Here is a 13,461-nt window from a genome sequence, read left to right as displayed (position 1 = left end):
TTCTATTTCTGTGAAAAATCCATTGGAATTTTGTTAGGGACTGCATTAAATCTATAGGTTGTTTTGGGTATGTTAGATATTTTAACAGCATTAATTCTTCCAATTCATGAGCATGGAATATCTTTCCACTTACTTGTGTCTTCAGTTTCTTTCATCAGTGTCTTAGAGTTTTCATTGTACAGATCATTCACATCCTTTGTTAAATTTATTGCTAGGTATTTTATTCTTTTTGATGCAATTAAGGTTATGTTTTCAATCTCAATTTAATGTACTTCATCAAAGTTCCTTTTAGGTAGAGACTTTTATCTGTTGTAAAGAGGCTTTAGTTCTGACGCATTACTAATTGTATCTTTATGAGCGGGTAGCTTTTCTGTTTGGTTGTTTCATGTTGGGATATTTCCTTCTAATCTGTGGTTTTTAAAAACTTAGCATTCTTACTCTGAGTTCTGCAAGGGGTCAGTCAACACTACTGTGATATGGAGTAGAGGTTTGTTATTCTGTTTCTTTTGTTTACTAATGGTAACTTCCTGATTGGAGTCCAATTTAACAAAGTGGTTCTAATCTCTTGAGATAAAAATTTGGGAACCTTGAATTTTTGTATACATTCACACATTTTTCATCCAAGCTGTGCTTAGGACTGAATACTCACTGTATGTTCCAGCTGCTGTTATAGGAGTTACAGATATATCAGAAAGCAATGACAAATTCCTGCCCTCATGGAGTTTATATTCTATTTAATGTTGTGTATAATATCATTAAAAGTCTTGTCCTAGGCTTAAGATTAAGATTGTTAATTGTTTCAGTCTTACCTACTGAAAAATATTTAATCCTTTAAGAACTTTTTGCTTGGCCTTGTTTGTCTGGGTAAAAGCAAACAAAATGTTATGAAATAAAGTGCCTAGTTGGGATCTGGTTCATTGCAATGTGAAACTCAATAAATAATGGTAAGATCCATATTGTAAGAGGGTTAGTCACATTTTTTTCAACCAATTCCTGTTTTATGGTAACATTCTCATTACATAGCATCGCAGGCATCAGCAGTTTACCGCATGATCCCACAGTTGTGAGGTATAATGATTTGCTTTGGTGAAAAGTGGTTGGTAGTGCTTGTTCATTTAACAAACACTTGTTGCGTACCCATCATATGCCAATGCTGGAGGATACAGTTGTGTTTGAGACAAAGTCCCTGTCCTCCTGGAGCTTCCAAGTAGAATGTAAGGTGATAAAGACTATCTGGTTGGTTGTTTGGTGGTCAAGACCGTCTATTTGAGTTGGGCTGGTCAGGGCAAGTCTATGTGTGGAGGTAACACAAGAGTAGCAACATGTTTAGACCCATGTAGTGGCCAGCCTTTTGAAGATCCTGGGTTCCTGGGTAAGGGAAGTACACTCCCAGTAGAGAAAGAGCAAATGAAAAGTATACATTAATTTAAGTGTTGATTAGTCAGTCTTTTGTCAGATTAAAGTAATCCAATGTTAATAAATAGTTCTACAGTTGACCCTTAAACAGTGTGGAGTTAGGGATGCCAGCCCTCAGCGCAGTCAAAAATCTGAGTATAACTTACAGTCTGCCTTCCATATCAGAGGTACCTTCCTGTCCACAGTTCCACCATATCTGCAGTTTCATGTCCACAGATTCAGCCAGCAATGAATCATGTGATGCTGAGTATTTACTATGAAAAAAAATCTGTGTATAAGTGGACCCTCACAGTTCAAACGCATGTTATTCAAGGGTCAACTGTAGTATCACCTCGGGTTGTATTTATAGGAATACATTCATGTTTAGTTTTTCACCCAAGTTGAGTCTGTAGTTGGTAGACTGTGTAAATGAACTGTAAGACAACGATTTCCCCATATACTATCCCACCAGAAGAGAAGAAACCCTAAGAGATAAAAAAAGGATTTAAACAACCAAGAAGCAAATCCTTAAGCAACTAAAATAATCCACAGTACCCCCTAAACACTCAAGTTTTTATTAATGGTGTTTACCTGGTCACTGTAAGTTTTCCAGAATTGGCTGTTGGGTGGCCAAGTGCCCCTCCTCTCTCTGCTTGTTTTTAGAAATACGGAGCGGAGCTAATTCAACTGAAAATTTGTTATGTACATTTTGATATTTTCCTTAATTTCATAATAAATGTTGCCTGGTAATTAAAAAAAAAAACAATTTAGGTACATTTTTTGCCCTTATATCCTATATTTAGGTACATATTGAGATATTTATGAAATCAGTTATTTAGATATTTATGAAATTAGATTTTCATGTTTTCTGATTAGGTTTCTATTCTCTGTTTTTCATGGATATGGTTTGTAGTTACCATGATGTGATATCTACTCTACTTTTTCTCTGTGCTTGATAGAATTGAAAAGAAGTCTGAAAGAGTCTCTGTCAAAGTCCTTACAATTGAATTTCAGTATTAACCACACATCATGTTTTATAATTATTCATCAGTGTATTTGTCTTGCCCTGTTCTTTTTGCTCTGTTTACAGCAAACTCCTGGAAGAAATTTTAATGCTCTCTTCCCCAATATCTCTCCTCCACATTCTGATTTTGCTCTCACCAGCTGCACTGGGTTGCAGGCAGTGTCACTCTGCCAGGTTCGATCTTTGGTTCGCCACTCGCGGTTATTCTCTCACCTTGCTGTCTTCTTCCTCTCAGTTTCTTCTGATTCTCCTCTTCATCTTCCAGACCTCTAGGTACCGGAGTATCTCAGGGTTCAGATTTTAGGCATCTTTTCTATTTCTACTCACTTCTATGGTGATGTTATACAATTTTATGACTTAAAAAATGCTTTATAATTCAGCTCCCAAATACATATACTCCAGACCCCTGCGTTTACTTCTTTGGATGTCTCTTGGGCATCTTAAGCTTAATGTCTAACACTGAATTCTTTTTTTTTTTTTTTTTGTAAATCAACTGTACTTCAATAAAATTTTAAAAAAATAGAAGGAGCACCAGTGCTATGTCAGTGTCCTGGGGCCACCCTAACAAATCACCTCAGCTTAACAACAGAAATGTGTTGTCTCACAGTCCGGAGGCCAGAGTCCAAGTTCACAGTGTCGGCAGGGTTGGTTCCTTCTGAAAGCTGTGGGGAACAGTGTGCCCCAGGCCTCTTTCCTAGCTTCTCGTGACCTCAGGTGTCCTAGGCTTGTAGACGTAACACTGAATTCTTGGTACCTGCTTCCCCACCTCCCAGTCCCCCTTGTACCACTTACGCCTACAGTCTCCCTCATCTCTAGAAATGGCAACTTCTTTCGAGTTGCTCGGCAGAAAACTTTGAAGTCATTCTTTATGTACCCTCTTTCACGTTCTGTATTCAGTTGATCAGCAGATCCTGTTGGTATTATTTTCAGAATACATCCAGAATCTGGCAACTTGTACGTCTCACTTTCTTCACTGCCACTGTGGTTTTAGCGGTTACCATTTCTCATCTGGATTAGCCTGGAAGTGGCTTCCCTGCTTCTGCCCCTGAGAATTCTCTCCCATCTATTCTAAAAAGAGCACCAAGAGTATTCTTGTTAAAAGTTAGATCCTATCACCCTTGTGTTCACAGCACTCTGGTAACTTTCCATTTCACACAAAGGCAAAAGCTAAAGTCCTCATGGCCTGCAAGAATGACTTTAGCTTGCTGCCTTACCTCTCTATTTTTATCTGCCCTTCTCCCCCTTTTCCCTAATCTGGCCTCACAGACCTGACTCTGTTCTGTTCTTCCACCATCCTAGGCACACTCCTGCCTCAGAGTCTAGGTACTTGATGTGCCTTCTAGCTAGAAAGCTACTCCCTCGACTTGTTCAGCTTTGGCCGAGAAGTCACCTCAGCGTTGTCATCCCCAGACTCCTTCCAGCCTGCACAGCGAGCTCCTTTCTTTTGGCCTGGAAGCTCTTGTGCAGGAGACAGCTGGAACCAGTACCCCTGGCTTTCCCTGGCCATTCGGTTTAAAATTACAGGCCACCCTGTGTTCCCTTCTTTGTACTCCCTGTTACTCTTGCCTTTTGTTCCTATGGCTTATCAGCTAACATGCCGCGTATCTTATGTATTTGTCTCACCCTCGTTAAAATGAAGCTTCATGGGAACAGTTTTTAAAATTTTTTCTATTTTATGGAAAACATCAAACAAAGCAGCGAGACTTGTATAATGACCCTCGTCTACCTGTTACTCATACAGTTAATAGTTGGTCTTTTTTCATTTATACCCCACTCACTTCTCCTTACCTCCCCCCAACCAAGATTATTTTGAAGCATAGCCCAGAAATCATATCATTTATCTGTAAATATTTCAGCATGTATCTCCAAAATATAAGAAGTCTTTATTTAAAAAAAAATAACAACACTAATATTATCCTGCCTAAAACAATTAAAGATAGTTTTTAATATTTCCAAATATGCAGCCAGCATTCAGTTATTTACCCAGTTCCCACACATTGTTTTCTTTTTACAGTTTGAATTGGAATTGAAATAGGTCAATCTGTTCATTTGGTTGCTGTGTAATTTTGGTATATTTCAGTCTATGTAAATACCACCCCCTTACTATATATATACATATATAAGAAACCAGGTCATTTGTCTTCAGAATTCTGTATCACTGGTATATGGAATAATCTAGGCCAGTGTGCGACACATAGTAGGTGCTCAATAAATATTTTTGAAGGAATTACCTTAAAGGTACATAACTTACGGTATTTTAGGATGGAATTAAAATGTTAAAAATTTAGGGAATGATTACCATCTCACTCTTATAGTAGCCTGATAGAGTCATGTTGGCAATAAGAGAAATTATTTTGACAGTTGGGAAGGGGTCAAATGAAGGGCACTTAGGGCTACAGAAAATTGTTTGAAAAAAATCTGCCAGGATATAATAATGACTACAATCTTACTGTTTGCATGTCATGCACTGTGTAGGAAACTACAATAGTTTATTCAGTTTTCACAGAAACCTTTCAGCGGAGGGTGGTAATGTCTGCATTTTCCCAGTGAAGTAATTGAGGTTCAGTGGGGGAAGTGGAGGGGGACGTGCGTGCTGAGCATTAATGTTTTTCTTAATAAACTTCATAGAACCAGACACAACTTTTTTTTTTTTTTTTTTGGCAGTGTGCTCTTATTTTTTTTATTACTTTTTTTTTTAACATCTTTATTGGAGTATAATTGCTTTACAATGTTGTGTTAGTTTCTGCTGTATAATGAAGTGAATCAGCTATATGTATACATATATCCCCATATCTCCTCCCTCTTGCATCTCCCTCCCACCCTCCGTATCCCCCTCTAGGTGGTCACAAAGCACCCAGCTTATGTCCCTGTGCTATGTGGCTGCTTCCCACTAGCTATCTGTTTTACATTTGGTAGTGTGTATATGTCCATGACACTCTGTCACTTCATCCCAGCTTACCCTTCCCCCTCCCCGTGTCCTCAAGTCCATTCTCTATGTCTGTGTCTTTATTCCTGTCCTATCCCTAGGTTCTTCATTTTTTTCTTTTTAGATTCCATATATATATGTGTTAGCATATGGTATTTGTTTTTCTCTTTCTGACTTCACTCTGTATGACAGACTCTAGATCCATCCACCTCACTACAAATAACTCAATTTCGTTCCTTTTTATGGCTGAGTAATATTCCATTGTATATATGTGCCACATCTTCTTTATCCATTCATCTGTCGATGGACACTTAGGTTGCTTCCATGTCCTGGATATTGTAAATAGAGCTGCAGTGAACATTGTGGTACACGTCTCTTTTTGAACTATGGTTTCTCAGGGTATATGCCCAGTAGTGGGATTGCTGGGTCGTGTGGTAGTGCTATTTTTAGTTTTTTAAGGAACCTCCATACTGTTTTCCATAGTAGCTGTATCAATTTACATTCCCACCAACAGTGCAAGAGGGTTCCCTTTTCTCCACACTCTCCCCAGGATTTATTGTTTGTAGATGTTTTTATGATGGCCATTCTGACTGGTGTGAGGTGATACCTCATTGTAGTTTTGATTTACATTTCTCTAATGATTAGTGATGTTGAGCATTCTTTCATGTGTTTGTTGGCAATCTGTATGTCTTCTTTGGAGAAATGTCTGTTTAGGTCTTCTGCCCATTTTTGGATTGGGACGTTTGTTTTTTTGATATTGAGCTGCATGAGCTGCTTGTAAATTTTGGAGATTAATCCTTTGTCAGTTGCTTCATTTGCCAATATTTTCTCCCATTCTGAGGGTTGTCTTTTTGAGAACCAGACACAACTCTTTAAAACCATGTGCATGTATAATAACTTAAAAAGGAAAGCTTTAAAAAGTGGCACCAATGATACTACTTCTCCCTGCATGGAAAACCTTTCCAGCTTCTTTTTCTAGGCATTCACACATGTATTACACATTTTGGGGGAAAATTGTTTTTGACAAAATATTTTTAATGTGAGATGGATTAGAAAGTGTGAATAAGAAGAAGGGAAAAATCCTTTCTGAAATAACCATCATTAGCATTTTGGTGTATGTTTTATTGGTGTGTGTGAGAATATAAGGCTTGGGAAACAGTTTCATCATGTGCAGTTTTTTCCCCTCATAAAATGCCTTTATTTAGCATATTGAAGGCTCTGAAGATCTGAAGTGAAGAAACTGTTTTAATGTCATTTAACCCAGTGTCTTTGTTTTAGATTTGTTTGATAGAAACCCCCTTTCTGTGAAATACTAATCAGTTTTTTCCCAAAGTATGAATTGAGTTTGACAGAAGTTGAAATGTTTGTGCATGTTTAAATATAAGACTTTAGAATGTGTTAAATTTCAGCAGAAAGGATGGATAATTTAATAGTGTTGGAGTAACTGAAGGCAGCATTCTGAAGAAAAAAAATGACACCAGATAATACTAAAATAAGGTAAGCGAGGGAAAATACTTGCATCAAATAGGTAACACAGATATTACATGAAGAGTTCATATAAATTATTGAGGGAGAAACATTTATTAAGACCTGAGTAGGCGAGTAGGCAAAGCTAAAGAAATACAGAAAGGCAGTATATATGTCAAGCTTTTTTAGTCACCATGTTTCTTTTAAAAATCTCAAACTCAGTGCTAGTAAGTTCTTAATTGAGACTTAATGGGAAGCTTTTTGCACTGTAAATTGTTTATACTCTTTTGAAAGCCATGTGATGAGATTAAAAATGGTAAAATCTATAAATTTGCCTTCTTTGACTCAGTAAACCTGTGTTTTAGAGTTTGTTGTAAAGAAGAAATTTAAGAGGGAAAAAAGATAACATTATTTGTGTTGTTCAGCTTAGAAACATAATATCTAAAATGATAAATTCACCCACAAATGACTGATTGTATATAACACAACTTGATGGTGTGTATCTGACGTGGCCTCTTTTGGAAGGGTGTATGAATCATCCGTAAAGGAAAGAACGCTCCCGAAGGGAGGCTGAGGATGGGCTGGGTGGTGGCCTCCTGCGGTGGTGGAGGCGGAAGCTGTGGGGACTGTGTTGCAGGGGTGTGTTTGTGTGCCTTCTTACTCTCCTTCAGGTCCGGGCCCTGTAAAGTACACACCTGACCTCTGTTGTCCTGACACTGGAAGGAGATCATGCTCTTTGGTTTTTTCTCAAGTCTGACATCTAGTGCCAGGTTTCATAGCAGAGGAGGTAAGCGTCCTAGAAGCGGTTGCGCTTGGCCTCTGCGCTGCCAGCGTGAGTTAAGGCACGCCAGATGTGAAGAGTCCCTGCTGTACTGTGGTTCTCCCTTTTGTGTGGAGTAAGGTGATTTAAACTAAACCCAGTTGTGAGAAATTCAGTAAATTTAGCTGTAAATAGTTCCGTTTTATTCTTTTCATCTCATTTACCTCCTCTCTTCAAGAAGATAGGTGTGAATTAAATAGTCTCGATTTGAATAAAGTAGTATTTGTGTCAGGAGGACTTCACATAGGCCTGACTCAGCAGATTTAAGGAGGGCCATTTGTGGCTGATGATGGGAGGAATTTTAATGTGATCTAAATTCAGGCTCAAGGAGATTTTGAGTATGATTACAGATTTTGTGCCAGAATTTCAAAATGGGAATGACACCTAATTCTGAAATGTGGGAGGGAGGAAAAAAATATTGTTTTCCCGCATTATTGCACTTGCCTCCTACATAATTCAGGCCATTGCTTTTTTTTTTTTTGATAACCCCAATTCCCTTTTTAGTGGATGTGTTGAGTAGGACTGGCCACTTTTTAAAAACTGGATATCAAATACTGAATCTTAGTTTGCTTGTAGCTGTGGGAGGGGCAGATGTGGGAGGTCCCTGAGAATAAGCAGTGTTTTGAAAAGAACACAGATTCTCCTTCACTTCTTTCTATTCATTTTCTTAGTGGAAACTAAGAAAGTTAAGCTCAGTGGAAGTTGAATGATTTAAAACGTAAATACCTAATTGGGAGGGTTTTGCCAGAGATAATTCATTCTGTACTCTGAATTACTTTAATCAGATAAATGGATTAGAAGAAAGAAATTTCAGGTACTTTTTTTAATGGTTGATTTGTTCTGGGGGGAGTTGAGGGAAAAAGTAAGGGAAAAAGAATACATAAATTTTGATGGTGGGGTCCATGATGGGGGAGACTGTGAACAGAAGTCAGCATTTTGTAAGTGCCAGGTTCTGTTCCAAGCCCTTTACACACACTAATTTAATCATCACAGCACCCCTCTGACCGCTAGCATGATCTCCATTTTATAGAAGAATTTGAGGCATAGCTAGGTTAAGTAGTTGCTTTGGTGTTGGGGGCCTACACCTGCTTGAGAGCCCTGGAAATGTTGGAGACAGTGTTAGAGCTTGATTTAATGTCAGGGTGACTTTTTGAGATGAAGGAAACATATTGCCAGGAGCAACAGGAGTACAAAAAAGATTGCATTCTTGGAAATCTCACTTCTGAGAAACGTCTCAAATGCAGTCTTAAGTGTTCGAATTGTAGGTTTTTGACTTAAGAGAGGTTTTAAGATACTGCGGCCTCAGGCGTCACTCAGCTTCCAAAGTTACTTCCAGCAGTGGAAGATGCTCAGATCTCTTGCTTTTTCCCTCCTCCCGTTCCCACTCTCCTCTTCCCTCTTTGCCCATTCTCTCTCCCTTCTCCTTCCCTCACTCCCTCTTTTGTGTAAAGGGGACTCTACCACCTCACCTTCCCCCCCATCCCGTTCCTTTTACTTACACAGAAAAATCATCTTTCATCCCTTTAACCTCCTTCAGCCGATTGTCCTCATTTTCTTTTACCCTTAAATTTCTTAAAAATAAATGAAAGAGAAACTGCCGTTGTCATTCTCCACTTATTCACTTATTCATCTCTTGTCATCTGGTCCTCTGCTTCTGTGTTTCAAATTAGTGGATTTTTCTCCTTCCTTTGTCCTCTCTATAGCAGTTAACCTTCCTGATCCCTGGAATTCTCCTTACCCTTCTTTTGTGATGGTGCGTTACTTTGATGCTTCTTTTGCCTGCTCTTTTTTTTTCATGTCACTAACATTCAAAAAGTTAAGTCATTACCTTACTTTCAAATTTGTTTTTTCTAACTTCTCTCTTTCAGTTAATTGAAACATTTCGCACTCGATCATCAAAGTTTAAATTTTCCAGGTCCCTTGTTTCCCCTAATTCTTTTATGCAGCAAGTGTTTCTGGAGTAGCCACTGTATACCAGGTTATGATTCTGGGTTCTGGAGTTTCAGTGGTGAATAAGAGACAAAGTCCCTGGATTGTAGAGATTACATTCTAGTGGAAAATTAGATGTTTCATTGGATAGGGAAACACATTTTAAAGGATAAAATATGCTAAGGTGAGAGAATGCTGTGTTGGATAAGATGCTCAGGAAAGGTTTCTGTGAGAAGGTCGATTTTGAGTGAAACCCGAATGAAGCGGGAGGGTGAGCCATGTGGCTGTCTGGGAGGAGAGCGCTCCGGGCAGAGGACGATCAAGTGAAATGACCCTGAGGTGGCCTTTTGCTTCCCAGTGTGCCTGGAGCACCGCCAGTCAGTGGTAGGAGAGAAGTCAGGGAATTTGGTGGCGGAAGCCCTTCTTAGGATACTGGAGACCCTGGCTAGGATTTTAACATACATCTAAGTGTGTTCGTAAGGGTTTGGAGGGTCTCGTCAGAACAATGGTAACGCGATACAACTTTATATTTTAGAAGACTCTAAAGTATAGTTATGACTGTGTGGAGAATAAACTGTGTGTGTGTGTGTGTGTGTGTGTGTGTGCATGTGTGTGCGTAGGAGGTGGCCATAGAGGAACCTGGGACACTAGGAGACTCAGAGTAGTTTTGATGGGAGAAGATGGTGATGTGGAGTAGCATGTGAGCTGTGGAGGTGATCAGTGGTGATCAGGTGGGTGACGTGTTCTGTAGGTAGAGCTAGCAGGTTGGGCTGACCTCTTGGATGTGGGATATGAGGAGAGGGGAGCTGGGGATAGTTCTAGAGCTTCAGGATTGAGCAGCTGGGTGAATGGAGTTTCCATTACTGGGACTATCTTAGGAGGATGGTTTTACTGAGGGGAGGGGGAATGGGTGGAATCAGTGTTTATTTTCTATTTGTTAACCTTGAGATACCTGTTAGACAACCTAGTGGATATGTCAAATTACACTCTTCCAGAGGTCAGATGTGAGCTTGGGGCTGGGGAAGATAACTTCGGGGAGTCACGCGAGTATAGATTGACTGGATGAGATCATTTAGGGAGGGTTGAGTGCGTATAAAGGATAGGTGGGAGTACTGAATCCTGAAGTCCTGTCCTGTGTGACATCTGCAAGAAGAGCTCCATAAAGGGTGTTGAGCAGAAGTAGCTAGTGAGGGAGGGGCGTGTGCTGTTCAGAAGTTAAGTGAGGAGAAGGGATTCAGGAAGGGGCGAGGGGTCAGCTGCTGCCAGGAAATGGAACAAGAGAGAATCTAATAATTGACCTTTGGATTTGGCTTCGCTAAATCCTGTTGATTCTGCTTTGCAATATAGCCCTAAAGTTCATAACACACCTTTTTACTCCCTGCCAGCGAACACTGTTAGTCAGATTTTAATTACCTTTCTCCTGGACTGTTTTTTGAATTATTACTTTCTCTCCTGATTACAGTACAAAACTCATGTTTATTGTAGAAAATGTGGAAAACACGGAGACAGTGTCACAGTGATTAAAAAACCCCCAATTCCTTACCCCACCTAACCACTAGATGGTCATTGATAACACTGTGCTGCCTTCCCCCATCCATTTCTATCTCTGCATACTTGTAATGCATATAATGCATAACTTTGGCTTTTTAAAATGAGCATGGTGGAACTATTAATCTAATGTTAAAAATTCTTTGAGAATGTGTGTGAATGTGTGGCAACATAAGTATTCCATCATGGTGGAGTAGCCTTCTAACTGAACTCCCCACCTGTTTCCCCCAATTACATCTTAAATGAGTCCTGATGAATTTTCCTAAGACACATTCTTCTTCTCTAAGCTTTTAGTGCCTATAGCTTAGTGATTAAAAGCATGGACTCTGTTTTTGAGAGTAATTCCATGCATATAGCAGGAAATGTGCAAGATAGGAAAAAAGAATACTTATCTTTTATAGAATAGCTATTGTTATAATTTTCATCTGTTTCCTGCGAATCATTTTTGTTTGTCTAAATGTACCTACACAACATTTCATTTGTCTGTTACTAACAAGGATCACACTATGTTTTCTAGCCAGACTTTTTTTTTCATAATTTATTCTCTCGTCTATACTTTATAATATATTGGTCAAAGTATATAAGCAGTTTTGTGATTCTGTTTGTTGTGAAATTGCTCTTCGAAAAGATTGTACCATTTGAAAGTATATTTATAAAAAATTTTGTTCTCTTTAAATTTTAGGGTAGACCACTATCTTGTTGAACTCTTAAATGAAGTTCTACTTGGATACAAAGATGAGGACTAGATAACTTCTTGAGGTTCCTTCTAACCCCTAGGATGAAGATAATAACTAACATTTGTGTAGTGCTCTAAAGTTTACAGAGTGAGTTCTCTCATACATCATCTCACTTGATCCTCACAACAGCCCTGTGAGGTAGGTAGGACAGGTATTGTTATTCTCATTTAAGAGATAAACTAGAGAGGTTAAGGGACTTAGTCAGGTTTTATTTAAATGTTTTAGCAGAGACTTGAAACCAGGATGTATGATCTAAATAATCACATTCTTTTTACATGATTTCAGACAACTGCACATTTAGAATTGCTGTATGTCAGCTAGTTAAGTGACATTTGTTACATACAGAAATAAGCCTGTTGATAATATAAATACAGTGTTCCCCAATCGTTTTCCATGCCCCCTCCCCTGCTGTTAAATGAATGACTCTATCTCTCTTTTGACTAGGGGAAGGTAATTTAATTGTATAGTTCTATATAAACACCTATTTTCCCTAGCATTTGGGGGAGGGGAAGTTACATTATGTTTTTCATTTCTGTGTGTGTGCGTGTGTGTGTGTGCTTGCTACAACTTAAGAGTATATCTCCATTACTTTCACACATGTAGCATAAAGTCTTCAAGGAATAGATTACAGTTAGAGCTAGAATCTTTTGGTTCTAGCATGAACCTAGAATCACAAGCTTTTCAGGGTATTTACTCTTTTTTGTACTACTTTAACCAATTGGGATAATTAAGTATCCAGGTATAGCTGCTTATGATGTTCACAAAGGTACAGTGAATGATAAGTGACAGTGAGTGATAGTGGAGGTCAGATCAAGAAGAATTACAACTAATCTTCTCTTTGACTAGCTGCCTCATACGGTAGAAGTTTGTAAAACTGAACTGGGAGCTTGGTAGTGGCATTATCACATTTTAGGAATAGACCTAGATTTTCAGGACTACTTGGTATTACATTAAACTGTCTCACAGTGTTTTCTGTACTGCCTTTAAATACTTAACATCACCAATATTTTCAAAAAATTTTGTATTTTTGTTTTTTTTCCTAGTTGTTGGTCTTGACGATATTATGGATGAAGGAGTTGTAAAAGAAAGTGGCAATGATACCATTGATGAAGAAGAACTGATTTTACCTAACAGGAATTTGAGGGACAAAGTAGAAGAAAATTCAGTGAGATCACCAAGAAAATCACCTCGTTTAATGGCACAAGGTAATCCTTCCAGAGAGGACTAGCTAGAAAATCAAGTGTAGGGACAGATGTGATAGGTTGTAAAGTTGCTGAGCAGTGATAGTAGTTTCTTGGTGTTTGCTAATCGGAGCATTTTGATAATCAATTTTGAGATTGTATCAATTTGTTGGTATGATTTTTTAAAATTTTTATTGAAATTACACATTCACATGATTTAAAGAGTTGACTGGTTCTATGAGTTTCCAGTACTTGCCATCCTACTACTTATTTCCCTTTCCCCAGAGGAAACTACTATTACCGCTTTCATCTGCTTTTGTTAATTTTTTGGTATTTACTTCCATGTCTCTAAGTAACACATGTATGTTGCCACTCCTTGATTATTCTGATGTATGTATCTATTGATTTCCCATTCTGGATGGTGAATTTAGCAT

The 13,461-nt window shown here is 38.5% G+C and overlaps 1 protein-coding gene across 9 annotated transcripts in view; it reads left to right on the top strand.

Moving 5' to 3' along the window:
• Positions 1 to 13,461, top strand: part of PHF3 (PHD finger protein 3) — a 97,879-nt gene that overhangs the window by 40,030 nt on the left and 44,388 nt on the right. For 3 of the 9 annotated variants that reach the window (XM_082474058.1, XM_082474062.1, XM_082474059.1), the window contains one exon: positions 12,890 to 13,051. The exons of 3 other annotated variants lie outside the window; for them this stretch is intronic. In XM_082474058.1, coding sequence (XP_082330184.1) covers positions 12,890 to 13,051 — 162 coding nt within the window. Of the gene's footprint in view, positions 1 to 6,760; positions 6,843 to 7,458; positions 7,600 to 11,829; positions 11,985 to 12,889; positions 13,052 to 13,461 lie in introns of those variants that run through there. 3 more of the 9 variants (XM_082474063.1, XM_082474061.1, XM_082474064.1) reach the window with 3 other exon arrangements.

Source organism: Balaenoptera physalus (genome assembly GCF_965194825.1).
Source record: "Balaenoptera physalus genome assembly, chromosome: 9".
NCBI lineage: Eukaryota > Metazoa > Chordata > Mammalia > Artiodactyla > Balaenopteridae > Balaenoptera > Balaenoptera physalus.
The sequence above is the reverse complement of the archived record's forward strand: the minus strand, read 5'-3'. Positions and strand labels throughout refer to the sequence as shown.